We start from the raw sequence: 25,108 nt of genomic DNA, 5'->3' as shown, positions 1-25,108 counted from the left end.
TAAATCCCATGGTCTCACCTCATCCTTTCTCCTGTCTCATTTCTCCTTCCATTTAACCCCATACTTATGGTCCATCACCACGGAGAAACTTGAAATCCCTCAGCTCATTTTCTGCTTTGCACAATTTATGGTTTTGCTCCAGCTGGATACCTGAGCTTGAAATATTCTCCCCATCTGCTTTCCACTTGTCAAGGCCAGCCTTGGTGCTGCTGCTTTCATAAAGCCTTTGTTTGCCACTATCCACAATCAGAATTAATTGTTTCTTCCTTTTTGCTCCCATAGCATTGTTTTAATCTTTATTATAGATTAAATGCCTTTTGCCTTAGATTTTAGTTAGTAATTACATAGGTCTTTTTAAATGGTAGGTGCCTTAAGAGGGTAGGGACCCTGTCTTATCCATAACTGTAGTTCCAGAACCTTGCACATGGGAGGCCTTCAATAAATATTTGTTAAGTAAATGCTAGGGTTTGACCATAGATAGTTCACATGCAGAATCTCATTCATTCAATCATTGCCCACTAAACGATGGCCCCTGCCTGGAACAGTTAGGCCTAATTAAGAGAAGGAAAGGCAACACACCCATCGGGAAATGAGACCGTTAGGTGGGCCCATTTCACACACACACACACACCTTCTTCCTAGGAGAAATTAGAACCCGGGAACTCACCCTCCAGCAAGCTGGGAGATAGGGTAAACTAACCAGGGCAGGAGTAGGAGTACTGGTAATCACTGGGACCCAAGTTCTCTTCTAGACTCAGGACACTGCTCCCCAAAGCCAGGCAACAAGTCGGCTGTCTCTCCTGGCTCAGAGGGCCCTCCTTCCTGATTCCCAGGGTCTTCAGGCAGTGGGCAGAGGCAACGGAGGGGCTGAGGGATGTAGGGACGCAAGTTTTGGATGGGGAAAGGAAGCTCATACTCTTTGGCAGCCTTCTCCCTGAACTTCTGAGGCAGCTGAGCCTCTTGGGCAGCGAAAGGAGATGGCAGCCCTTGACCTAGGCCTCGCTCAAGCCTTGTGCCTGCAAAAGAAAGGTTGGTCAGGTCATTGCCCCACCCGGGGAGTGAGTAGCACCTGGCTACTCCCCACTGTGCTGGGGCCTGGCCTCAACTTACCAGGAATGGTGTTCTCTAAGAGGAAGCCCAAGAGTCCTGCCAGGAAGATGGGCTCTGTGAGCAGCGAGCGCAGTAACACATCTAAGGGGCTCCAGCCTACAGAGAGTTGGGGCCAGGCAGGAGGGGAACTCTGATCCTGTGCAGGGTCAATGAATCTTATATTTCTATGCCTAAATCTAAGTCTTGGGCTAAGGACAGATCTTTCTGAACTGTTACCCCATCTTCCCCCACCTTTGTCCCCCTACTCTCTATTTCCCCCACCCAGGCCCTTCCCACAAGATCCCAGCCCATCATCCTGTCTTCTGAGTATCCACATGCCCTCCAGGTATGTTTTGGTAGTTGCAGGCCCTGTAAAGTTTGGTATTAAAAGCCCTAATCATGGGGTGATTGGGTGGCTCAGTTGGTTAAGCAGCTGACTCTTGGTTTCGGCTCAGGTCATGATCTCAGGGTCCGGGGATCAAGCCTGTGTCAGTGGGGAGTCTGCTTGAGGAATCCCTCTCTCTCTCCCTCTCTCTCTGCCCCTCCCCCCACTAGCACCCTAAAAATAAATTAATCTTTAAAATAAATAAATAAAAGCAAACCCCAACCTTACTTCCCACTTTTGTTTAAAGATTTTATTTATTGGAGAGAGAGAGCGTGCACAAGCACGCAGAGGGGCAGAGGGAGAGGAAGAAACAAACTCTGCTGAGCAGGGAGCCCGATGTGGGGCTCAATCCCAAAGGCATGACCTGAGCCAAAGGCAGACACTTGACCGACTGAGTCACGCAGGCGCCCCTTACTTCCCAACCTCTTACCTTCTATGCTCTAGCCTGGTTTTCTCAACCTCAGTACTACTGACATTTTCGACCAGATAATTCTTTGTTTGAGGGGGCCTGACCTGTGCACTGTGGGATATTTAGCAGCATTCCCTCTACCCACTAAATGCCACTAACAATCCCCTCTTCTGTTTGTAACAACCAAAAAGGTCTCTGGATGTTCCCTGTGGGGCAAAATCCTCCTCAGTTGAGTGTCATTGCTATTAGTTAGGCTGCACGGTCTTTGCTGCTCCCCGGAAATACCCTATGACTTCCTACATCTAGGTCGTGGTTTCTGGTGGTTCCCCCACCGGAAATAAGCTTCCTCTCACTAAATATGTTCAAATCTTACCATCCTTCGAACTAGCTCAATGTTACTTTCTCCATAAAACTTAACTTGGATAATCTCAAACAGAAACTCTCTCACCACCAGCACTCCTTATCTGAACCTTTCCTACTATGTTTGTACGTATCTTATTTCTTTTACTGGACTGTAATATCTGGAGGCACCTCTGTATCCCAAGGGGCTAGACTGGTGCTCAGTAAATATTTGCTAAACAAATAGCTGAACAAGTTACAGCAAAGCCCAGAAAAGGGTGTGGGACCTGGAGTCCAGAGAGCCCCAAGCCTCCAGTCCTTGTCTTCCCAGGTCTGTCCAATTCCTCTTTCCATCCCTCCTCCTCCTCCCACCTGTGGTCAGCAGGACTGGGGCTTCCCGAAGCCATCTTGGCAACAGCAGAGCCATGAAGATGGAGAAGCCAACAATGAAGACATTCCGCCCAGAGTCAATGTCAGCCAGGTGGAAGCTGGAGAATCCAGTAGACAGAACCACGGCCTGGGTCACCCCAAGCATCCCACCTGTCTCGTAGGGAAGTAATCAAGGGGGTTGGGAAGGGCTGGCGTAGCAGGGAGGATTGCAGGGTGGGGCAGGTTGTGATGAAGACAGACAACCAAAAGGCTCATTATCCAGTTATGACAGAAGCGTGGTCAAGAGGTCAAGATGTTGGGCTGGGGAAAATGAGCGCAGCTGACACACACAGCTCTCCATATGTCAGGGGTCTGTTCAGAAACAGAGGGTGCCAGCCACAAGCAACCAGTTGGGCCATCCTGGGGGGCGGGGGGGAGGTAGTGCTGGTTCAATACCAGCCCTGCTGATACGTCCACTCACCAAGCACAGGCAGCGGGATGGCGGTGAGGAGCTGGGCCAGCCTCGGGGAGAGCCCAAGCCCCATGCAGAGCAGCCCCACCAGGTGCACCACTCTCCGAGAGCCAGCCTGGGTGGAGAAGAGATGCTAGAAAACACAGCCACCTCTTCGACGCTCCAAGGGTTTTGCCTCTCATCATTTGGATCCCAACTCAAATGTGACCCTTCCAAGAAGCACGCTACCTGAAGGCTCCTCCTTTTCTCAACCACTGCTACCCTACTTTGTTTTCTTTTTCTTTTTTAAAGATTTTATTTTTAATAAAATAAATACTTTAATATTTTTAATTTTTGCCCGCTTTGTTTTCTTTTTCTTTTTTAAAGATTTTATTTTTAATAAAATAAATAATTTAATATTTTTAATTTTTGCCCGCTTTGTTTTCTCAATAGCACTTATCACTCTGAAATTATCTTACCTTTTTCCTTAGAAAAAAAAAAGATTTTATTTATTTATTTGTCAGAGAGAGAGAGAGCACAGGCAGAGGGAGAAGCAGACTCCCTGCTGAGCAGGGAGCCCGATGCTGGACTCGATACCAAGACCCTGGGTCCATGACCTGAGCTGAAGGCAGACGCTTAACCAACTGAGCCACCCAGGTGTCCCTATCTTACTTGGTTCCTTAAATCATCTGCATCTCCCTCTCTGAAGTGCCCAAGAGAGCAGGGACTTTATATGACGTCATCTCACTGGATCCCCAGCCCAGGTACAGTGCCTGAGTCATAGAAGGAATTTAGTGGTGACTTAGTGTCTTCTTCCCGCTCCTAGCCCCTTACCACTTCTAGGCACCTCCCTAAATGAGATCGTTGATGTGGAGTGCCTGACAGAATGCTGGACACAGATGGCCACCAGTCAGTGTGAGTTTCCTCCCCTCTCCCAGCTCCCCCGCCCCATCCTCATCCACATACCTGGATAAGACTCACTGTGCCCACGTTGGGGAAGCTGGATGCAGTGCCCATAGGGCTCCCCAACAGCCCGGCCAGCACGCTGCCCAGACCCTCCAGGCTCAGCCCTCGACTGCAGGCGTGTGGAGGTGGGGACGGCAATTGCAGCAGCTGGCCACACAGGGCATAGCAGCCCAGGGAGCTGGTGGAGGCTGCCAAAGCCATGGAGATGCCTGCAGCCAGAGCCCTGGGTGTCAGCAAGGGCCAGTCCCACTCAGCTGGGGAGGGAGAAAGAGCCACCTTGGGGCCAGACACCAGTCTGGAGCATCCCCCTGCCTCCAAAGTTCTGTGCCACAAGAATCCTGGAGAGCGCATTGTCTGTGAAGATAACGTCTTGGGATAAAACCAACAAACTCAGGATAAAGACTCATCCCTTTACCATGGTCTACAAGGCTTCATCTCTCACCACACTCTGCTTCACTCCCTTCACTCCAGATACCCTGGCCTTATTTCAGGCCCTTGTACTTGCTGTGTGGCTGGCTGCCACAGGGCCTTTGCATGTGCTGTTCTCCCTACCTAGAATGCTCTTCTCCCTTGCCTTTACCCTGTTAGCTCCTACTCATCTCTCACATCTCAGCTCAAAGATCACTTCCTCAAGAATACTTTTCTGGATCTCTCTGATAAAGTCAGATTCTCCATTTTAAGCTGTCATTACACAATGTACCTCCCCACTGTTACACTTACCACATGCAATTTCACATTTACTTGGGTGACTATTTAATTAGTATCTGCATTCCCCAGCAGATATAGCTTCATGAGTATAGGTACTGTGTCTGTCATATTTATCACCATGTCCCCTATCACGTGCCCAGCACAAAATCTGCGCTCAACAGACCTTTATTAAACTGACGAATGAACAACTTTTGTACACAGTGCCTCAAAAGCAATTTTTATACCTAGGTCACCAACTCAAATGCCTGTGGGAGGAGGGGGCACAAATGCGGAAATTGGGTAAGGAGTATCAACGGGGAGTGGTGGGCTTGCAGAGGTCTCTTAACACTCAATAAAACACCTGTGACGAGGGGCCAGCACTGCCCCTCAGACTGGCAACTTCTCTCCCCTGTGTGTTTTGAGAAAACACAGGACTTAACTCAGAAATAAAATTCACTCCATCTTGAGTCCAAAGAAATAGACCCTTTATTTGAGTCAGAGAATGGAGGACGAAGAGCAAACCTACCTGGGTGAGGCAGCCAGACCCATGGCGCCTCGGGGGAGGTAGACAGCTCTGGGGGGATGATGCGCAGACCCAGAAGGGCAGAGATGATCCACACACAGGCCACTGGCGTCAGCACCTGAGGGGCAAGACTGAGACAGGGAAGAACCCCTCCCCCAGAACCTTCCAAGCCAGGCTTTGAGGGGGTAGACAGAAGCCAAAAGGTAGCAGGCTGAGCAAGCATTCTATGCCAGGCCTCCTCCCCTCAACTGCCCTGCGCAGACCCCAACATACCGAGAGGAGCCGGAAGACGGGAATGGGAGTGTGAGAAGAGTTTGAAGCTGGCCTCCAGGGGCAGGGAGGTAACTGGCAGGAGCCCAGGTGCTGAGAACAGACCACCATGAGCAAGATAAGCCTAGGAGAGAGAAGGAGCTTTAGGAGCAAGAGGAAGCAGGCATCCTGTGGGGGTTAATGGTGGTAGGAGTGGCAGAATTCCCTAAAAGGGGTCCCAGACAAGAGAGGAAAGAAGATACCTTGGTGGGGGGAGGAGGGGTCAGCGAGAGACAGTGCAAAGCCAGGGAAACCAAATGAATCCAGCAAAAATCCGGGATTCCAAATCCATAAAGGATCGGCCCTGCTCAGATGGCTGCTGAGTTGGGTAGGGCCAGCTGCTCTGCCCTCCCCCAGGCCCCCACAACCCACTGGTCACCACCCCACGCCTCTCAGGACTTACGTACAGCAAGGCCAGGCCCCAGTGAGTAGAGCAGAAGAGGGCCACCTCCCTGTGGGCAGAGAACCCTGCCACCACCAGGCTGGGGGCCAGCACCAGGGGCCCACAGTGGGAGAACAAGTGGCCAGGAACCCCCAACAGCCCCAGGGTGCCCTGCAGCAGCCCGGATACCACCACAGCCCCGGACACCTGGAGGAGCCAAGAAAAGGACAAAGAGGAAGCGTTCTGCTCAATGGAGTTGACCTTAGCCTGGACTTCTTCTTCTTTCTTTTAAATTTAAATTCAATTAGCCAACATATAGTACATCATTAGTTTTCGATATACTGTTCATTGATTCATAGTTGCATATAACACCCAGTGCTCATCACATCACGTGCCCTCCTTAATGCCCATCACCCAGTTACTCCATTCCCCCACCCACCACCCCTCCTCCAACCCTCAGTTTGTTTCCCAGAGTCAAGAGTCTCTCACAGTTTGTCTCCCCCTCTGATTTCCTCCCATTGGTTTTCCTTCCCTTCCCCCATGGTCCTCTGCACTATTTCTTATATTCCACATATGAGTGAAATCTTATGATAATTATCTTTCTCTACTTGACTTATTTCACTTAGCATAATCCCCTTGAGTTCCATCCATGTTGATGTAAATGGTAGGTATTCATCCTTTCTGGTGTCAGCCTGGACTTCTTAATGAATTCCGAATTCCAGGGGTGGGTCCCTGCCCCAGCTCCTTCCCCCAGACCATCTCAGTCCCCACCGACTGGAAACAGAAACCTCCTCCATCCTGGCACGACCTGCAGCCCTCCTGCTCCCCACCCCCAGGCACTCACCTCTCTGAGAGAAGTGTTCCAGAGCCCCAGGCCATGGCAGCCAGGCCCCCCACACAGGCGCAGCACAAGGGAGGCTGGGAAAAGTTGGGGGCGTGGAGAGGAGAGAGGTAAGTGGGACAGAACCCCAGTGTTCTACAATCCTACCTCGTGATCTGCACAGCTCCAAGACCCCAAAGCCTAGCAGTTCCCATCACTGCCCGCTCTCCATCCTGCACCCACCTATGCCTGGAGGCTCAGATTGGCACCCCACCCCACCCTCACCCCTTGCCCTTGCTCTGTGCTCACAGTTTCCAGGTGTCTGGGTGGCCAGAGGTAGCTTCTGGCTGGTCAGCACCAGAGCAGGGTCAAGGAACTGTAAGGATGGAGCCTGGACAAGAGGGAGCCTGTAGGAACAACAGCCCTAGCAGGTCTGGAAACGTGTGGCAGCCAAAAGGAGTCCTCAGGCCTCTCCTACACTCACACGAGTACACACACACCTACACACACACACACACACAGGACCCGCCCCCTTCTCTCCAGGGAGTTCCCCTCACCTGCTGCCTATCCAGATTTGCAGGGTGGTAGACACACCACACGAAAAGAGGCTGGAGGCCAAGAGCTGCGCAGGGGAGTACGAAAGCTCTCCCGGGGGGAGACTTTGAAGCAGGAGCAGGTGGGAGGCACAGAGCAGAGAAGCCAGGACCAAGATATGCTGTAGGGGGAGGAATGGGAAGGGCGGTCTTCAGAAAAGGGGTGGAAATAGCTATTTCCAGAGGGTTTCTCATGCCACGCCTATTCCCCCCAGCTATCCCTTCAGCCAGCACCAACTCCTGCACCTCTGCTCCTACCTGCAGAGCCAGAAGACAGCTGAGGCTCCAGGGAGGAGGCCCACACTGAGAGGCCCAAGGGTTAGAGGAGGGATTTTGGATAGCAGGTGGCGGCGACAGGGGAACCAGGGCATCCTGGGGGCCCATGGATTGGAGTTGGATGGGATGGGGGGATGATCGGCTCATGCTGCCCTGCTTTCTTCTTCGTCTTGGCTGCCCTGGGCCAGAGTTAAGTAGAGAGTGTAAGAGGTCAGAGTTTGGATGAAGTTAGCTGCCTGGAGCGGGGAGGGGGTGGAGGGGTCAGTGAAGCGGAGCAAAGGGATGAGAGATTTGGGGCAGGACAGGCCCTTTCACCTTTGCCCAGCTCTTGTGCAAATTCCATCACCCATTAACTGGGGAGCCACGTTCTGGACCCCTCCCCCCCAAGAATCTCCATCTAGATCCCCTGTTCCACGCTCTGCAAAGCATGGTAAGTGGGCTGGGAAGAAGACTTATAAAATACCCCGGGGAGGTCTTACAGTGTTCCCTCCTCCCCACCAGCATTTGGAAAGATGGCTGTTACCCCAGTTTTCAACCCTTTCAGGGTCCAGCCCCCATGGGGACTGCCTAGGAAGGAAATGCATGGGTAATACCCGTCCATGGTGCATGGCAACAGTGAGCACAACTCCATACAATTTCCTCACCGTAACAGAAAGGAGAAATGAAAGTGATTGGTGATAACAAGTATTTCACATGTGAAAGCTTGGGCCCAGCTAAACAAGAAGGCGATGTAATCCACGGCCCACCCCCTATGTAGAATCACTGTGCATGCAGCAGCTACGATGGCAACTGATACCGCTGCTTTCTTGGCGATTCATGTGCCAAGCAGCGCGGCCATTGGTGACCTGGTGTTCCAAAATAATGAGCCGGTTCTTGGCAAAGTGCTGAGCAAAGCAAAGTCCGGTTTTAATTTACACGTAGGTACATTCCTGGCAAACGGCGTCTTTTTCAAAACGTGCAAAAACGATTTCGTGTTTACGTGTTAAAAAGTTCTAGGTTCAGATAAACAGGCTTTTCATATACGTGATGTCCTGTGGGTCATTCAAAAGTTGTCTTGAGAATTCTTCATCATAAGGGAGGGGCCTGAAGCGTTTCAGGTTGCCCAGCTAAATGCCAGTAGCATCCCTTCAAATGTTTGCCTCTAGCAAAAAAATGCCCCATGTTTCCAGAGTGCCCCCTAGGGGGCAGTACTACCGGTCCCAAATACCCTCAGTCCAGGTGCCAGAAAAGTTTTCCTTCTTCCGATGATAACCTGCCTTGGACTTGTCTTAACACCACCAACTATCACTGGGTGTCAGACCAGACTGATAGGATAGAGAGGCATCCTTGGGGCTTGCCAAGGACACTTAACTTGGCCTCTCAGAATCCACAAGGATAGGGCCCCCCCCAGAACTTGTGATGGACAGGGCCCGCTCAGGCATGGTAGAGTCACCCATCTGTGCCCCACAGCACCCAAGTCAAGCAGCACTAGGGGCCCCAGGGTGCTGAGAGCAGGGATGAGTAAGTTTGAAATGGGAGTCTGTAATCATCAAAAACAGGGAAGTTTGTTTTTAAGACTTATTTTAGAAAGAGAGAGCGCACACTTGTGTAGCGGAGGGCAGAGGGAGAGGAAAATCTCAAGCAGATTCCCCACTGAGTGCGGAGCCCGATGTGGGGCTTGATCTCGTGAGCCTGAGATCATGACCTGAGCTGAAACCAAGAGTCAAACGCCCAACCCACTGAGCCACGCAGGTGCCCCTCAAACAGGGAAGTCCTAAAATGGGGCTCCGGGAGAATGAGTTGCAAGATGACGGGCTGAGGAAGTAGAAAGGCTTAGAATTCAGGTATGGGGCAGGGGGTGGGGAGATTCTTCCAGGGCTGCTGCAGAAGAAAGAATCCAGGCCATGCAACTTAAACTGTTTATTGAAACCTCAGTTCTACAAAAGCGTGAAAAACCCAGATACAAAGCGGTGGCCAGAGTGGCCTGTGAAGAGAACACCCAGGAGAAAACCGGAAGAGAGGGAAGCCCAGGAGCAAGCTATTAAGAAGAGGTTGGAAGACAAAAGGGAAAGGCTGAAGGTCCCAGCAGTCCCTGGCTCCTTTAGGCTATATCCGGGGGGATGGGTGTGCAGAGGGTTCCCCCCGCCCCCGGCCTTCCCTCGGCAGACCCCACCTCAGCCTTATCCGTCCCTGGCTCTCCTGCTTCAGGGACATCACACAGGCCCCCAGTCAATGTCCCCCCTCTCCCTCACCCCACTTTTACCCTTCCATCCTAGGGAACTCAAATGCAAAAGTCTAGAAGCCAGGAAGGTAGAGAGACAGGGGCTTCTCCTCTGGCTGGCTGTGGTCACCAAGCTGAAGCTTCCCCTGGTACCATCACTGCCCTGGCCAAGCAACCAGCCACTGAGGTCTAGGAGAGTGAGTGACCTTCAGTCTTTCTGCCCCACAACCCCTTAAGCTCCATCACCTAGGAGGACAGGGACCAGCCAAGGACCCAGAGAGGTAGAGAGGATCTAAATCAAGCTTTGCCCCTCCAGGTTCTCAGGGACTCCCAGATCCTCTTACTGTACTCCTTGGAGGCCTGCCTAGCCTGGGAAAATGAAAGACTTGAGACGGGCTAACTCCATGACACTGAAAAGGGAACACTGCTGGGGCTGGGAGAGCAGGGGGGGCATTGGGCTCCAGGGCCAGGGTGGAGCCAGGCCATGGGAGTGGTACCCAGGTTTGGGGCGCCCAGTGGGGACTGTATGGTTGGAGTGGTGGCAGGCGTGGCAGCTTGGGGAGTCTCTCTGGAGCTTCTGACAAAGGGGACAGTTCTGGAGAAGAGTGGGAGGGGCAGGAGGGTCTGGGGGAGGCAATGGTGGAGGAGTCAGTGAGGCCAGGAGACTGCCCCAGAGTGAACGCAGCCCTGGGTCGCCTTCTAGGCCACCGGAGACATTAACAGGACATGGCAGGCCCTGTGGCACGGAAGAAGTTATGCAGGGTTCCAAGAGGCACCTGGAGGCCAGACCAAGGTCTGGGGGGCCTGGTGAGGGGCTGCAGGACAGCCCCAAGGACTGGTGAATTACAGCGACCGAGGCCACCACCAGGGCCACACTGCTCACGTATGCCATAGCTAACAGGCAGGACAGCTGCGGGAGAGAAGATAAGAAAAGTCAGTGCCCAGACACCCTTCCCCCAAGACCCGCTTCTGCCTTTAACCCACCCACCCTTGTCTGCTCAAGTTAGGGCTCTCTATCACCATCTACTCTCAAAGCCCATCTCCTGAGGCCTTCGGCATTTGCTCATCCCCCCCTACACACCAGCCCACTCCCGGCCTCTCTCCTTCCCAACCCTCCTCACCTTTGCCAGGCGCTGGCAGAGGGAGCCCAGGGCCAACTGCCAGGCCGGCTGCTCCAGCAGCACACACAGGTCTGTGTAAGTGTACCAGCCCCGCCGCCGCCCCTGCTGCTCAGCCACACTGTTGGCGGGGGAGAAAGACAGATGGCATCTACACCTCTCCTGCAGCTGGCCCAGTGGCAGCCTCATTCCCCTAGGGACCCCCCAGGACACACTGGGTAACCTGTTACACGCACAGACTCCTAGGCTACCTGTTGATCCAGGAATTGAGGATGAGACTGAGGTCTGTATTTTAAATAAGCTCCTTCCACCCTTCCAAAGGTGATTACAATGGCTTAGGAACCACTGCCTTGGGCGATTCTCTTTCCTGCCTCCTCCCTCCCCCCAGTTACCCAGACCCTCCTCTCTGTCGACCTCTTATATGTCTAAGCCCCCAAATCCCTTGAGCCCTCTCTCCAACTCTAGAACCTACCAGCTCTCCAGCCAGCTCAGCACCTCAAAGATCTCCCGAGGGTCAGTGTAGAGACGCCAATCCTACGGGCAGGAAGACAAGGGCACCGAGCAAGCTCAGATATGAGCCACAGTCACTTAACAACCAGGACCACCGCACCACCTACAAGCACCGCTCCCGCAGACTTTCCTGTGCCAGATACCGTCCCAAGACCTTTTACATATTAACTCATTTAACACCACACTATCTGATTTCACGGTACTCCCTCCGTTAAGGGCAAAGAGAGAAAATAATCCTAAGACTGGTCCATGCCCATAGGGAGCTCAGAGTCATGAGGCAGAGAAAGTCTGGATGCAAATAATCAGAACCCAGGGAGATAAGCTGTGACTCAGAGTGTAACATGTAGGGCCTGAGGGAATGGGGGGGCACGGGGGGGGGGCTGGGGGAGGCGGCAGCAGCTGCTCCATTTCTGGCCTCACCATGCCAGGAACCTCCAGAAGGTGGGGAGGGAAGCCACTAATAAGGAAAAACACACAAGGAGAAGAGGCAAAAAGAGAAACAAAGAATCTACAGAACGCTGACAGAGAAAAGCAGAGGATGAAAGGAACACAATGAGAGCTCAGAGGAACTGAGCGAGAGACAGAACAGCCACTCACCATGGCACTCAGGAAGCCCCGCTCCAGGGCATTGAGAGTGGGCACGGCCACGCCCCCTGCAGCTCCCCATTCATCGTTGAAGACCTCCTCCTCCTCCCCTTCGTCATAGAGGTACTTACTGGCCACCATCTGCAGAGGGGCCAGAAGCGGTGTCAGAAGAGCTGGCACCCAGCTCCTGGCTCACCAGGGAGATGAAGGGGAGGGGCGTCCTACCATGGAGATGAGGAACAAGTCAGAGGATGACACGTGCTGTAGGTAGTCTGGGTTTCGATGCCGGAGCCGCTCGATGTACACGAGAGCAAGCATCATGGCACACGGGGAGATGCACGCCTCCCTGCGTGGTGGAAAGGGTCACTAATTAACCCCAGGGATCTTTCCGCTCTTAGAACTCTTATGACGCTCACCCCTGTGTCTTTACATCTTCTCTTTAGAGATAACTATTTCTCTTTCCCTAGGGCCCAAACATTCTCATCCTGTCCTCCTCAATTTCAGGCTCACCGGGACACATGAGCTACGTATTTCTTCTGGAGTCGGCGAATAGGGCTGGGGGCTGCCTTCTGGAGCAGTTCCACAGCAATGTCTGCAGGAGGCAAAAGAAGGCAGAGTAGCCAAACAACTCCTCCCTTACCACCCTGCCCCCACGCACACCTAGTTCCCGCTGCTATCAGCAGAAAATTCAGATCTCTACGATCTGAGGCCTTAGGGACAGGACCACAGTAACAAAATAGATCAAATTCTCCCATGTTGAGACAAAGGCCCATTCCACATTTGAATTTCAGCTCCTTCCAGCAGAAAGGCTTATTTCCAGGTCACGTGAAATTACCTAGATTTGTCTTTTGCCCTGCTCATCTGAGAAAATAAACAGGCCTTGTGAATTCGGGATACCTATATGTATCTCATATACAAATCAAGAATGATACAAATTCATAAGACAGCAATGTTTTCTACTCATCTGGACTGAAAAAAACGTGAAACGGAAAGCGGGTCCTTGTACTAGGTAGCAGTAAATTAGCTATGACCAGACAGTGTAGCTCATGGGGTATGCACCTACTCATTTCGGTGACGGCTGACAACCCCATCTTCATGCTTCTCACTTGTCCAATCGCGCAACACTAACCTGCCACGGGGCTGGAGAGCTCCTCCAAGCTGCAGTCAGCTTCCCAGTCCCAGCCATAGTAGAGTCTCCTTCGGATCCGAGCACTCAGTTTCTGGTGTCCGGGGAGGAACTGAAAAACGGCAGGTGGCGGAGGGTGAAGGGCAGAGAAGGCTACAGTGGAGATCCTGGCTCCAGCGTGGAAGTGGGGTGTGGGGCAGCAGTCTCACCTCACTGCTAGTGGAGCCCATGCCCCACCCCACCCCGTTCTCCGGATTATTTGCCAATTGCAGCCTATCTACAGTGGGGGGCCCGGGGGGCGGGAATCCTCCGCCACTGACTGCTCCCCAGGAGAGGTCCTCCGAGAACCTCCCGGGCTGGCTAACCCTACCTCCATTCCTCTACCCCGCGGCTCTCCCTCGGGGCCCAAGGAGCCGGGGCCTCGAGTAAGCAAGGCTTGAGAGGTTGCCCCCTGGCTTCCGGACCAAGCCGTCAGGGGAGCTGACGGCCCCGCTCGGGTGCCCAGGGGAGCGCCCGGGGCCCGGGCTCAAGCACCGGGAGGCCGCGGAGGGGGCGGGCCGCGCTCTCACCGTAAAGTCCTGGAAGCCGGTGAGAGAGAAGGTGCCTTCTTCGTCCAGCAGGAGCCCGGCCAGGTCCATCGCGCCGCCACTCGCCGCCCTGCGAAGGTGGAAAGGAACGCGTGGTAAGGGAGCCGCGGAGCCCTCGCCTGCGCGCCGTCCTCCCCAGCGCAGACCGCCGCCTTGGCCAGCGCAGCCCCCTGTCCTCGCGCCGGCGGCGGCAGGCGGGGCCGGGCTGGCGGGCGCCTCTTCCTGTTCCGCCCCGGGCGGGGCTCCGGGCCCCGAGATCCGTCTCCCGGTGCGGGCCTCGGGGGCCCGGGGCGCTCACCTCACGCAGTGGAGAGAAGACCGGGCTGCCAGGCGCGTGCAGCGAGTCTGCCCCGCCGCGCGTCTGCCCGGCGTTTACTAGCCGCGGGGGTGTCGCCGGCGAGTCAGCGCCCGGCACTTCCTGCCACCCGCTGGGCCCAGCCGCCAGAACCGACCGCCACGGAGGAGCCGTGCTCGCCTTCCTCCTGGTCGCCCGGAGCCCGGGCGAGTCCCAGATCTAAGCCCCAGCGTGTCCTCGTCTGGGTAATGGGGACAATTCCCAGGGGACCATGCCACACTGAGGATGAACGAGCCCGGCTGACCTTTTCGTACCAATGTAGATAATTAATGTAAGTAAAACCAAGATGCAGGACGAGTGGCTGCCAAATGTTTTGAAAAAGATAACACAGAGCAATGTACATACATACAAAACACCGGAAAGAATACGGAAAAAACTTCAGTGGGTGCACTGTGGTCAAGGTGGCAAGGAAACTTTTTGCTGTATACCTTCCTGCCAGTAGTTTGAATTCTAAACCAAATTACGTTCTTTGTGGGGTTACTGCAGAAATTAAATGATCACAAGGGACCACAAAGCGCCTGGTACGTTGTAAGCCTCAATAAATGGTATTAGCATGCCTCCCCAAAATAAACATCTAATCAGGATTGTATTTTTAAACTCACCCCGCAACCCCAATCTCCTGTTTGAGCAAGGGATCGGAAAGAGTTCCGATATGTGCAGGCAGTAAAGTTTACGGAAGGGGATGAAGAGAAAACAACTTTTCTGACTAGACGAAGCTGTTTTTGAGTCGGTCGAGTCACGCGCTGGTGTTTGTTTATCCGCTGAGGGGAGGGAACTGGAAGGACCAGTAAGTCAAGGGCTGAGTAATGGGACGGCCGCCGCCCTTCCCGAGCAGAAGCATTTGGGACACTGGGCATTTGGAAGCCCACTCCCTGCCCTTTCGGTCCGCATCGCACCAGGAATACCAACTCCCTAGCCGCCCTGCCTACACAGGGAGAAGAAAACGGGCTGGCGTGCAGACACGCGGAGATACAGTCCTTAGGCCCCGCAGAGCACAACAACGCACCAACCGGCCGGGGAATCACGACTCCAGCAGCCACAACACGAACCTGCGCAGAAGCAGGGTCGCTGGTAGCTGCCTGCGCGCAGGCGCCGGCCGCCCTAACCCGGCGGTTAGTGTGCGTCACGTGACGGGCTCGTTGTTCCGCCGTCACGTGACGGGCCTCGGCGGCCTCGGCTGCGCTCTCCGCGGCGTGCGCCCCCTTCCGCCTGACGCGCCCTCGGCGGCGGCCGCGCAGCCCTGGCTCCTCACGGGCTCGGGCGGCGGCTGCGACGGGGCTATGGCGAGCGGCGGTGGCGGTAGTAACAACGGCGCAGGTGGGGGCCCGGGACTGGGCCTGAGCCTCGGCCTGGGCCTGGGTCTCAGCCTAGGCATGGGGGAGGCCACCGGCGAGGCGGAGGAGGAGGCGGCCACGGCCGAGGCGGTGGGTCGCCTGGCCACGACGCTGTGGCTGCGGCTTCGCGGCTGGGAGGCGGTGCTGGCGGCAGCGCAGCGGCTGCTGGTGTGGGAGAAACCGCTGCACAGCCTGGTCACGGCGGCCGCGCTCAACGGCCTCTTCTGGTAACGGCCGCGGAGGAGGAGGGGGCGGGGCCGGGCAGCGCGGGCGAGCGGGGGCGGGAGGGGCCGCGAGCACCATTCCCGTTCCCGGTGTTGACACTTGCCCCGGGGGAATGACCCCCTTCCCCCGGCTGTTGTCCGTCGGGGTTGCCCCATTCCTCTATCTCGGGTCTCGAGTTAGGCCTGGAGGTTCCCGTTCCCCCATCAGTGGGCGCTTTTCAGCCTTTCGCCATGGATGCGGGAGCCTCTCACCCACTCACCGCCGAGGTGCCTGTTTCTCCCTAAGGTTGCTGTCTTCGTCGTCCCTCCGGCCCTTCTTCCTACTCAGCGTCTCACTTCTGGCCTATTTTCTGCTGGATCTCTGGCAGCCTCGCTTCTTCCCTGACATCTCAGGTGAGTGTTAACTTCATTCACCAAGCCCCGTTGTGCACTTGCTTTGTGCCTGACCCTGCTGGGTGGGTTGAAAGGGGAGGGAAAATGTACAGCAGGCAACCAGCTGCCAGGCACCAGCACTTCCCTAGTTGGGAATTGCCCTCTTCTCAGAATCAGCGTTACGTGAGTGTAGTAGTTAAAAGAGTGTGGACTCTACAGCCACTTTGCCTGGGTTCCGTTGCTTGCTCTGCCATTTGCCATGCATGTGACCTTGTAAGAGCCGCTCAATTTCTGCTGGCCTCGGTTTTCTTTTTTATGAAACCGGCATGATAAAATTTATTTAATAAGGACGTGAAAACTGAATGAGTAAATACATGTTAGGTTTATGGTAGAGTTTCACATACCACAGGAATCATAGGAGTGTTAGGTTCTGTTTTGTTGTTGTTATCCGTGTATCTACTAAATAGGTGTTTTGGAGCAATTAGAGGTCAGGCTGTGTGAGTTGCTTGGGATGTAAACATGAGTAAGATGTGTTTGCAGGGCGCTCAGTCGGTTAAGCATCTGCCTTCGGCTCAGGTCATGATGCCAGGGTCCTGGGATAGAGTCCCGCATTGGGCTCCCTGCTCAGCAGGGAGTCTGCTTCTCCCTCTGCCTGCTGCTCCCCCTGCTTGTGTTCTCTCTCTTTGTCAGATAAATAAATCTTAAAAAAAAAGGTGTGTTTGAACAGAGTGAAGTTTGGGACGCCTGGGTGGCTCAGGCGTTGGGCGTCTGCCTTCAGCTCAGGTCATGATCCTAGGGTCCTGGGCTGGGGTCCCACTTCGGGCTTCTTGCTCAGTGAGTTGCGTGCTTCCCCCTCTGCCTGCCACTCGCCCTGCTTGTGCGCTTGATCTCTCTCTCTCTCTCTCTCTCTCGCAAATCAATAAAAAATCTTTGAAAATAGTGAAGTTTGGAGCGCTTGCCTGGCTCAGTTGGTAGAGCGTGTGACTCTTGATCTTGAGGTTGTAAGTTTGGGCCCCATGTTGAGTGTAGAGATTACTTAAAAATAATAAAATCTTTTAAAAAGAGACGAAAAGAGGGAAGTTTAAAGGAGGCGATAGACATACAAATACAAACAGCAATAACAATGTAAGTTTTTCTGTAATTGGCATCTGAAGAAAGTGCTCTGGGAATGCAGAGGAGGGGCAACCATTCCGGCCCCGGGGAGTGTCTCCCAGAGCCCTACCACTCAACTTGTTCCCCTACTCTCTTTATAGCATCATCTCCAGAGGAGACGCACTCTGACAGGTGAGTGCAGGCCACCTCTTGAAGACAAATACCCAAACCCTGTCTTTGGTGCCAGTGTCAACACAGTACACGGCAGCTTCTGCAGGCACAGACCCCGGCATAGCAAATGGACTGGCAACAAGTTTGGTCCTGGGTTCCTATTTAGGTGTTTGGGTGCCTGCTCCTTTGGGGGCAGAGGTTTGGAAACTCTGGGCTTTGCTTCCCCAAGTTCAGAACAGCCTCCGTTTGGGAGGTGGGGTTGTCCGCTTGCTTAGGGTGAAGATCTCATTGGCATTCTCAGAGGGATTTGAGTGCCTAGGAAGCTGGTGTCTGAGGCCTCCAGGGGTCATGTCATGTCTCCCCAGTGAGGGTGCGGGGTCAGGCGCCCGGCCGCACCTGCTGAGTGTGCCCGAGTTGTGCAGATACCTGGCTGAGAGCTGGCTCACCTTCCAGATTCACCTGCAAGAGCTGCTGCAGTACAAGAGGCAGAATCCAGCTCAGGTAACCTCTACATCATAAAACGGTTTCCTGCACTGTGGGGAAATAGAGGGGGGTGGGAGGCGGGGAGGAGTAATGTGAAATCCCTGGCTGGCTGGCCACTGGAGAAAGAGGGCTGGTGCCTTTTTGAGGCAACATTCGCCGGTAGTAGCTTGGTACAGGAGTAGTCTCATTTCCGGGAATATGCGTTTGATGTTTTTATACTGCTTCTCGTCAAGGCAGATCAGTTTGAGTTATAGGTGTTTGGTGGTGTTTGGTGTAAGCTTCTTGAATTGGTGGTCTTGGGCATCCTCTTGACTAGGTCGGATCACCACCTCCCTAGAAGGCATACCCCTCCTCTGTCAGCTGAGCAGCAATTTCTTGCCCAGATGAATGGGGCGTGTACTTTTTAGACCCTCTGCTCTTCTCTGCAGTTCTGTGCTCGAGTTTGTTCTGGCTGTGCTGTGCTGGCCGTGCTGGGACACTATGTTCCGGGGATTATGATTTCCTACATCGTCTGTGAGTAGGGTTTAACCCCTGCCTTTTCTGAAGCCCTTTCCTTCTCTTTTACTGGACGGAATCAAAGGGATTGACTGACTCTAAGGGAGGATGGTGCTCTCTCTCTGTTTGGTTATCCATTTACGGAGGTCTCCAGGGGGTGCTGGCTGGAGTATTAGTAATAGTACAAGAGTTGGGGCCCCTGGGTGGCTCAGTCGTTAAGCGTCTCCCTTCGGCTCAGGTCATGATCCAGGGTCCTGGGATCGAGCCCTGCATCGGGCTCCCTGCTCCGCGGGAAGCCTGCTTCTCCCTCTCCCACTCCCCCTGCTTGTGTTCCCTCTCTCGCTGTCTCTCTCTCTGTCAAATAAATAAAATCTTTAAAAAAAAAAAAAAATAGTACAAGAGTCATCTGGGGAGGAGAGGAGTAGATGTGGAGCGAGGAGGTTGGTATAGCCTCCAGAAAGCCTTCAGCCTTTTCTGTTTAGGGACCGGTTAAATGGGGGCCCTTAGGAAATAGGCATAGGGAACTCTGAGTGAACTGTCTAACCCCCTAGTGCTCAGTATCCTGTTGTGGCCCCTGGTGGTTTATCATGAGCTGATCCAGAGGATGTATACTCGCCTGGAACCCCTGCTCATGCAGTTGGACTACAGCATGAAGGCAGAAGCTGACGCCTTACATCACAAACACGACAAGAAGAGTAAGGGGCTCCCATACCCAAGAGGGGGTTCTGCGAGAAGGGCATTGGTTTATGGCTCATGAAGTGCCCTGGAACTTACTTTCCAGTTCCTTGGCTGTGTTTGTCCCCCACCACTGTCTCTGCTTGGTCATTGACCTGCTGTTCTTATTTTTCTAGAGCGGCAGGGGAAGAACGCACCCCCCGGAGGTGATGAGCCACTGGCGGAGACAGAGAGTGAAAGCGAGGCAGAACTGGCCGGCTTCTCCCCGGTGGTGAGGTCCAGGGGAGATGGGACGTCAAGTAGAAGGCTGGAGGAGAACCTGCTTCATAGTAGTCGCCTCTCAGGGGGGTGGGAGTCACTGGGTGGGGGGGTGCTTTTGAAAAAATGGTTCTCTCATTTTCTCACCTGTTGTGTTTTCCGGGTTGTCCTGCAGGTGGATGTGAAGAAAACAGCATTGGCTTTGGCCATTACAGACTCAGAGCTGTCAGACGAGGAGGCTTCTATCTTGGAGAGTGGTGGTTTCTCTGTATCCCGGGCCACAACTCCACAGCTAACTGATGTCTCGGAGGGTATGAGAAGCCCTTTGCCCTTCCAATCTTCCTGGTCCTTGTTGTGGATGTTGGCTGTGCTCTCTGGCTGTCGCTCCCATAAATGTTTTTTCTGGGACCCGATGCTCTAATTCGACTTCAAGCTCCTGAAAGACCTTACCATCTAAGGCCTGGTCCAGTATTCCATGTCCTGAGTTCTCGTCCTTGAACCGATTGCCTGTTGTGATGGTTTAGAACAGCAGGTCCATCCACCCATGCCTCACCCTTTGTTTCCTGCACAGATTTGGACCAGCAGAGCCTGCCAAGCGAGCCAGAGGAGGCCCTGAGCCGAGAGCTGGGGGAGGGAGAGGAGACAGAGCCGGCCCCTCCTGAAGACCTGCTGGGGCCCTCTCAGGCCCTCTCAAGGCAAGACCTGGACTCGGAGGAGGAGGAGGAAGATGTGGTAGCCAAGGAAACCTTGCTTCAGCTCTCGTCCCCCCTTCACTTTGTGAACACGCACTTCAATGGGGTGGGCTCTCCCGCAGATGGAGCGAAGCTGTCCCCTGGAGGACCAGTGGAGACACTGAGCCTGGAGGCAGGGAGTGGTGACCTCACCACTCCACCGATCACCCTGTCACCCCTACTTTGCCTTGCTGAAAGTGACCCAGTCCCCTCCCTCTCCGTGCTCCCACCTCTTCCCCAGGACTTGCCCCGGCCCCTGCTTGCTCCCGAGGAAGAAGAGGCACTCACCACGGAGGACTTCGAATTGCTGGATCAGGGGGAGCTGGAACAGCTGAATGCTGAGCTGGAGTTGGGGCCAGAGACATCCTCAGAGCCCCCCGATGCTCCGCCCCCTCCCTCCCTAGAGCCCGACACCCTGTCTCTGGTACAGTCAGGCCAAGAGGCTCAGGCTGTGGCAGAGCCATGAGCCATGGGGGAAGGGGTTGCAGGCACAGTAGGGTTTCCTGGCTAGGGGCGCCTCTCGTTCTTCCCTGCTCTAGGGAGAGCTCATGCGTGGGGAAGCTGGCTGTCAGACAGTAGCGAGCCCACCCCCTGCCTGCCTGCCTGCCTGCCTGCCGTCCCAGGCCTGGTACAGTGCCCGTGCCTGGGATTGGTTTTAAGTTTGTAAATAATTTTACACTTGGGTTAGTGGATGTGAACAGGGCCAGGGAAGTCCTTCCCACAGCCTGCACTCACCTCCCTGCCTCATCTTCCTTCTCGTTCCACTATGCCTCAAGCCCTGGTGGTGTGTCCCTTTCTCTTTTCCTCCTATCCTCAGGGACCTGTGCTGCTTTGTCCTCGTGTCCCACTGGTGGCTTGGTTTGGGCACTTTATCATTCTTCTCTCCTGTCCCATGTCTCCTTCTGCTTTTTGTTTCCTGGCTGTGTCCTGGCCTTAGCAGCTCAATCCCCACTCTTGGCCAGCAGGCCGTGGCTAAGCTTTCAGGAGGCTCCTGTCTGCGTGGTACAGACTAAACCTTGGGTGGTGGGTCAGGCCAGTGGTGATGTGCTTAGGTCACTGAAGGCCACGTGAGCTCCACGGCACCATTGCCCTCGTTCCTCCCAGGCTTTCCTGCTAAGGGAGGAGAGCAGGAGTCCCACAGCGTGTGCTCCAGCACCGTGTCAGTGAGCAGGAGCTGTGTCCTGTTGGGATGAAGGGCTTTCTTACTATCCTAGGAAGGAATAAAGAGACTGCTCTCTGGGGGCTTGGATGGTCCCAGTGTGGTGGGACCCCCTGGTAGGGTCAGGAGGTGGACAGTAACATCTGTGCAGGTGTTGACTGGAAAAATAAAGTGTTGATTGCCTAGAACTGCTGCCTTTCCGCCTGCCTCACTGCGAGATGCCTCCCACACTGCTCTGTCCCTCCTCACCCTCCTGTTCCCCATTCTCTCTTGCTCCTGGCTCTTTATTTACCTGGGTGCGAAACAAGGCCAAAAGCAAGCGTTACCCTAACAGCCCTAACTTGCCCTTAGTCATCTTCCCTGACAGTGTGATTTGTTTAGTGAGATTTAGCATGTGTGAATAAAGTATATGCAGGAGGAAATTGCTTCATCTTCCCAATCAGTAGAAATTGAGGACCGAAACAATTGTTTACTATGCTGCCTAGAACCTTAATGTCCTCAGAAGTCCTTACTCATCCACATGTTACCAATTAGCTCACTCAGCTGTGATTTATCTATCCTGGGGACCCAAACAAGTAGGGCTTAATGCCCATATCAAAACTGATTTGTGGCCAAGGTACACTAAAAAATAGTATCTTACACTAATTGAAGGCTAATATGTGCTCAGCACTCTTCTGATTTATGGTTGGTTGGTTGGTTTAAGATTTTATTTAAGAGTGTGCTGGGGTGGGGGAGCAGAGGGAGGGGCGGGGGAAAGAGTCTCAGGCCGACCTGTGCTGAGTGCGGAGCCTGGCTCGGGGCTCCATCTCACAACCCTGAGATCACGACCTGAGTCGAAACCAAGAGTTGGATGCTTAACCAACTGAGCCACCTGGGTGCCCCAGTGATTTATATTACCTCCTATTTTTTCCTCATAATCCTGAGATACATACTGTTAGTAACTCCGTTTTACAGATGGGTTAACTTTCCTGAAAGCCACAGTCCTAGTAAATAATGGAAGTCAGGATCCAAACCTAAGCAGTTTGGCTCCAGAGATTGTGCCAGAACAGGAAGCCCCTGTCCATCAAAAGGGTACAAATGGGAAGATGTTGAAGGACATGGGAACTACAGAGAACCAATCTAATATCTCAGCTTCATAGAGTGGACTCGTAGTAGTCCTTGCTCTTCGGGGAACAACATTTGAGAAAGCCCTAACCTTAGCAGAGGGCCTCTTCGTGAGTTCACACCCTCTGCCTTCAGCTGGGAGGGACTACCTTGCAATGCTACCTGACTGGGGTTGACTCATATGCCATGTCTCTCCTAAGTGTGTGGGAATATTTTCCTTCCCATTTACTTCACCTTTGCCTGAGAGACCATCTGTGAGAGCTGATTGACACCCTGTCCTCTGCCTCTAAGGAACATGAACTTTTAAGCATCCAGAGGTCTCAGAAGGGAATAGGAAAACAGTTCTAATCAACAAACAGGAAATGCAAGAAAAATAGAACCAACTAATCAGAAAGACAATGGCTGCCATATGTCTCATCTTTAATCCATTTCCTTCTTAAACTTATAGTCTGAAGATGAAGACAGAAGCCTCAGTTGGATCAAAACATTCACCATAGATTGGAAGTTCCATGAGGGTCAATTCCTTTTTTTTTTTAAAGATTTTATTTATTTATTTGACAGAGAGAGAGGGAGAGAGAGAACACAAGCAGGGGGAGTGGAAGAGGGAAGAAGCAGGCCTCCCGCGGAGCAGGGAGCCCGATGTGGGGCTCGATCCCAGGACACTGGGATCATGACCTGAGCCGAAGGCAGACGCTTAACGACTGAGCCACCCAGGCGCCCCGAGGGTCAATTCTTGACATTCACCTTAGTCTGATGGTTGCTACATGTTTGTCTACAGTTCTTTTCATTAACAGGTGTCCTGGCTCTTTTCTGCCCCATGATGAAAGGGACAAGAAAGCTTTTCCTATGAGTGAAAGAAAAATGAGCAGAAATGTGAAACCTACAATTTAAGCTAAACAAAAATCACCTGTAGAGTACAGGCTGGGGCAAGAAGAGTCGGTTACATTTACACTGGAGGGAAGGGCCGTGTGCTCCAGTTACCTAGACATTCCAACAGCTAATAGTGTAAGGTGGCTGGTCATAAACTAAATTTTAGGCTGCATTACTGGAAATACCGTTTCTGAAGCAAGGGAGATAATACCTGTATGTAGTGTGTCCTGCACAAGTTAGAATACTGCCAGGGGATGGCTTGCTTTGCTCATGGACAAGTTGACAAATTGCAGTGCGCCCAGGAAAGGATCACCAGAGATGAAGGCTGAACGTGGTCATATGGGGAACTGTGGAGGGAACAGAGAAGGTTCCAAGAAGGGGGAGCTGCGTTGAGTCACATTAGCTGTCTTCAGACTTTGAAGTGTGATCTGTAGGACTTCAGAGGGTAGAAATGAAGTCTTCGAGAAGAATCTGAGTAGTAGTAGTGCTGGGCAGAATTTGTTTTTCTGGTCAAGGGATATTGCAAAACAGTACATGTAAATGATCTTTAAAAGTACAATGATCAAGGATTAACAGGTCAAGAACTGTTAATTTCACCGTGGAAGGACAATATATCACTAAATGGCTTTGCTTTCAATGGCTGACTTAAGTTTCCTTGGACTTCCTCGACCTGCTCCCTTAAATGTTGGTGGTCACTGAGTGTCACTGGCTCATTTTGCTTCTCGCTGCCTCGGCAATTTCAGGTGTCCACTCCCATGCTGATGACTTCTACATCTTAGCTCAATTCCTTGCCTGAAACTTCCAACTAGGCATCTCCCCTTGAACATCCCATGGGTACTTTCTGCTCAGCATACAGAAAACTCTTTCCACTCTGCCGCCTCCCACCCTAAACAGATAGGCTTCTTCTTTATTTTCCATCTTGCTTGCTGGCACCACTGACCATGAAGGCCTACTTCTCTCCCTCATCCCACACCCAATTACCAGTTACCGCTAATTGAATGTCCTAATTATTTCTTGATTCTGTCACTTGTACCACAGCCCTGATTCACACCCTCCTCATCGCTTACCTGATGCGCTATGACAGTTCCCCTGTCCACACTCTTGTCCCCCACAGAAATTCATGCCCCCAAATGTGGCTAGATTATTTTAAAATACAAATTTGATGACCTTTCTGCTATTTCATATTGATCAAAGGCTCTCCTTCTACAAACTTTCATTCAAGCTCCCTGATATGGTTAAAAAACCTCTGAGATTTGCCCCTTCCCTGTCTTGCCCTTTTTTTTTTTTTTTTTGGTGGTGGTGGTGGTGGTAAAACAAGAAGGGAATTTATTTCAGAACGCCTGGGTGGCTCAGTCAGTTAAGCGTCTGCCTTCAGCTCAGGTCATGATCCCGGGGTCCTGGGATCGAGCCCTTGCTTTTTACGCTACAGCATCAAACCCCAAACAGCTCTGCTTGGCTGCACTGCAGTCCCCCACCCCTGCTCTACACACAGACACACACCGTATCCCTCTGTTTGGCAAACAGTTCCCTCGTCTCTTTTTTTTTTTTTTAATTTTTTTTTTTATTATTATTTATTTGAGACAGAGAGAATGAGAGAGAGAGAGCACATGATGGGGGGAGGGTCAGAGGCAGAAGCAGGCTCCCCGCCGAGCAGGGAGCCCGATGCGGGACTCGATCCAGGGACTCCAGGATCATGACCTGAGCCGAAGGCAGCCGCTTAACCAACTGAGCCACCCAGGCGCCCAGTTCCCTCGTCTCTTAACATGTACTTTAGGCCACACTCCATCTACAAAGACTCCCCTGATGTCTCAGGTCACCTGCCCCCCATATCAGACCTGCTCTCCTAGTGTTCCCTCAGTGTAATTCTATTTTTCCGTGCATCCCATAGAATCTTCATGTTCTCTATACAAGTGTGGTATAGGGGATACTAGGTATACGTGTATATGTATAACTTCCACTATAATGCTTAGTCTTGAAGGCAGGGACTATATTTTAGTCACCTGAATATTGCCAGAGCCTAGCACAGGGCCTGGCACATAGTAGATACTCAATAAACGTCTG

At 53.0% G+C, this 25,108-nt stretch overlaps 3 protein-coding genes across 7 annotated transcripts; 1 reads left to right on the top strand and 2 right to left on the bottom strand.

Annotated features, from left to right (window-relative positions):
* Nucleotides 1–211: 211 nt before the first annotated feature.
* On the bottom strand, nucleotides 212–9,346 carry SLC23A3 (solute carrier family 23 member 3). 2 transcript variants are annotated; one of them, XM_081813583.1, is made up of 12 exons: nucleotides 7,581–9,346; nucleotides 7,287–7,444; nucleotides 7,015–7,136; nucleotides 6,754–6,827; nucleotides 5,935–6,116; nucleotides 5,492–5,612; nucleotides 5,222–5,336; nucleotides 4,009–4,262; nucleotides 3,073–3,178; nucleotides 2,595–2,762; nucleotides 1,111–1,206; nucleotides 212–1,016 (listed from the first exon to the last, which is right to left on the bottom strand). In XM_081813583.1, the coding sequence occupies exons 1-12, from the start codon at nucleotides 7,743–7,745 to the stop codon at nucleotides 727–729; spliced, it is 1,851 nt and encodes a 616-aa protein (XP_081669709.1). In that variant the 5' UTR covers nucleotides 7,746–9,346; the 3' UTR covers nucleotides 212–726. The 2 variants fall into 2 exon arrangements, with proteins under 2 accessions (XP_081669709.1, XP_081669710.1); XM_081813584.1 differs by lacking the exon at nucleotides 4,009–4,262 and having other exon boundaries at nucleotides 5,222–5,269; nucleotides 5,488–5,581; nucleotides 7,039–7,136.
* Nucleotides 9,347–9,482: 136 nt separating this feature from the next.
* CNPPD1 (cyclin Pas1/PHO80 domain containing 1) lies at nucleotides 9,483–15,119 on the bottom strand. Of its 3 annotated transcripts, none has more exons than XM_031034879.2 (9): nucleotides 14,023–15,119; nucleotides 13,707–13,794; nucleotides 13,141–13,249; nucleotides 12,522–12,603; nucleotides 12,237–12,357; nucleotides 12,024–12,152; nucleotides 11,389–11,450; nucleotides 10,920–11,037; nucleotides 9,483–10,708 (listed from the first exon to the last, which is right to left on the bottom strand). In XM_031034879.2, the coding sequence occupies exons 2-9, from the start codon at nucleotides 13,773–13,775 to the stop codon at nucleotides 10,163–10,165; spliced, it is 1,236 nt and encodes a 411-aa protein (XP_030890739.1). In that variant the 5' UTR covers nucleotides 13,776–13,794; nucleotides 14,023–15,119; the 3' UTR covers nucleotides 9,483–10,162. The 3 variants fall into 3 exon arrangements, with proteins under 3 accessions (XP_030890739.1, XP_006739747.1, XP_030890740.1); XM_006739684.3 differs by having other exon boundaries at nucleotides 14,682–15,119; XM_031034880.2 differs by having other exon boundaries at nucleotides 15,086–15,104.
* A 126-nt stretch (nucleotides 15,120–15,245) lies between these two features.
* Nucleotides 15,246–21,495, top strand: RETREG2 (reticulophagy regulator family member 2). Of its 2 annotated transcripts, none has more exons than XM_081813578.1 (9): nucleotides 15,246–15,640; nucleotides 15,924–16,030; nucleotides 17,263–17,293; nucleotides 17,638–17,773; nucleotides 18,184–18,268; nucleotides 18,802–18,945; nucleotides 19,102–19,196; nucleotides 19,359–19,494; nucleotides 19,755–21,495. In XM_081813578.1, the coding sequence occupies exons 1-9, from the start codon at nucleotides 15,360–15,362 to the stop codon at nucleotides 20,378–20,380; spliced, it is 1,641 nt and encodes a 546-aa protein (XP_081669704.1). In that variant the 5' UTR covers nucleotides 15,246–15,359; the 3' UTR covers nucleotides 20,381–21,495. The 2 variants fall into 2 exon arrangements, with proteins under 2 accessions (XP_081669704.1, XP_081669703.1); XM_081813577.1 differs by having other exon boundaries at nucleotides 17,164–17,293.
* The last annotated feature ends 3,613 nt before the right edge of the window (nucleotides 21,496–25,108 follow it).

The sequence above is a fragment of the Leptonychotes weddellii genome, chromosome 3 (genome assembly GCF_054177405.1).
Source record: "Leptonychotes weddellii isolate Sample4059 chromosome 3, ASM5417740v2, whole genome shotgun sequence".
Lineage (NCBI taxonomy): Eukaryota > Metazoa > Chordata > Mammalia > Carnivora > Phocidae > Leptonychotes > Leptonychotes weddellii.
The sequence above is the reverse complement of the archived record's forward strand: the minus strand, read 5'-3'. Positions and strand labels throughout refer to the sequence as shown.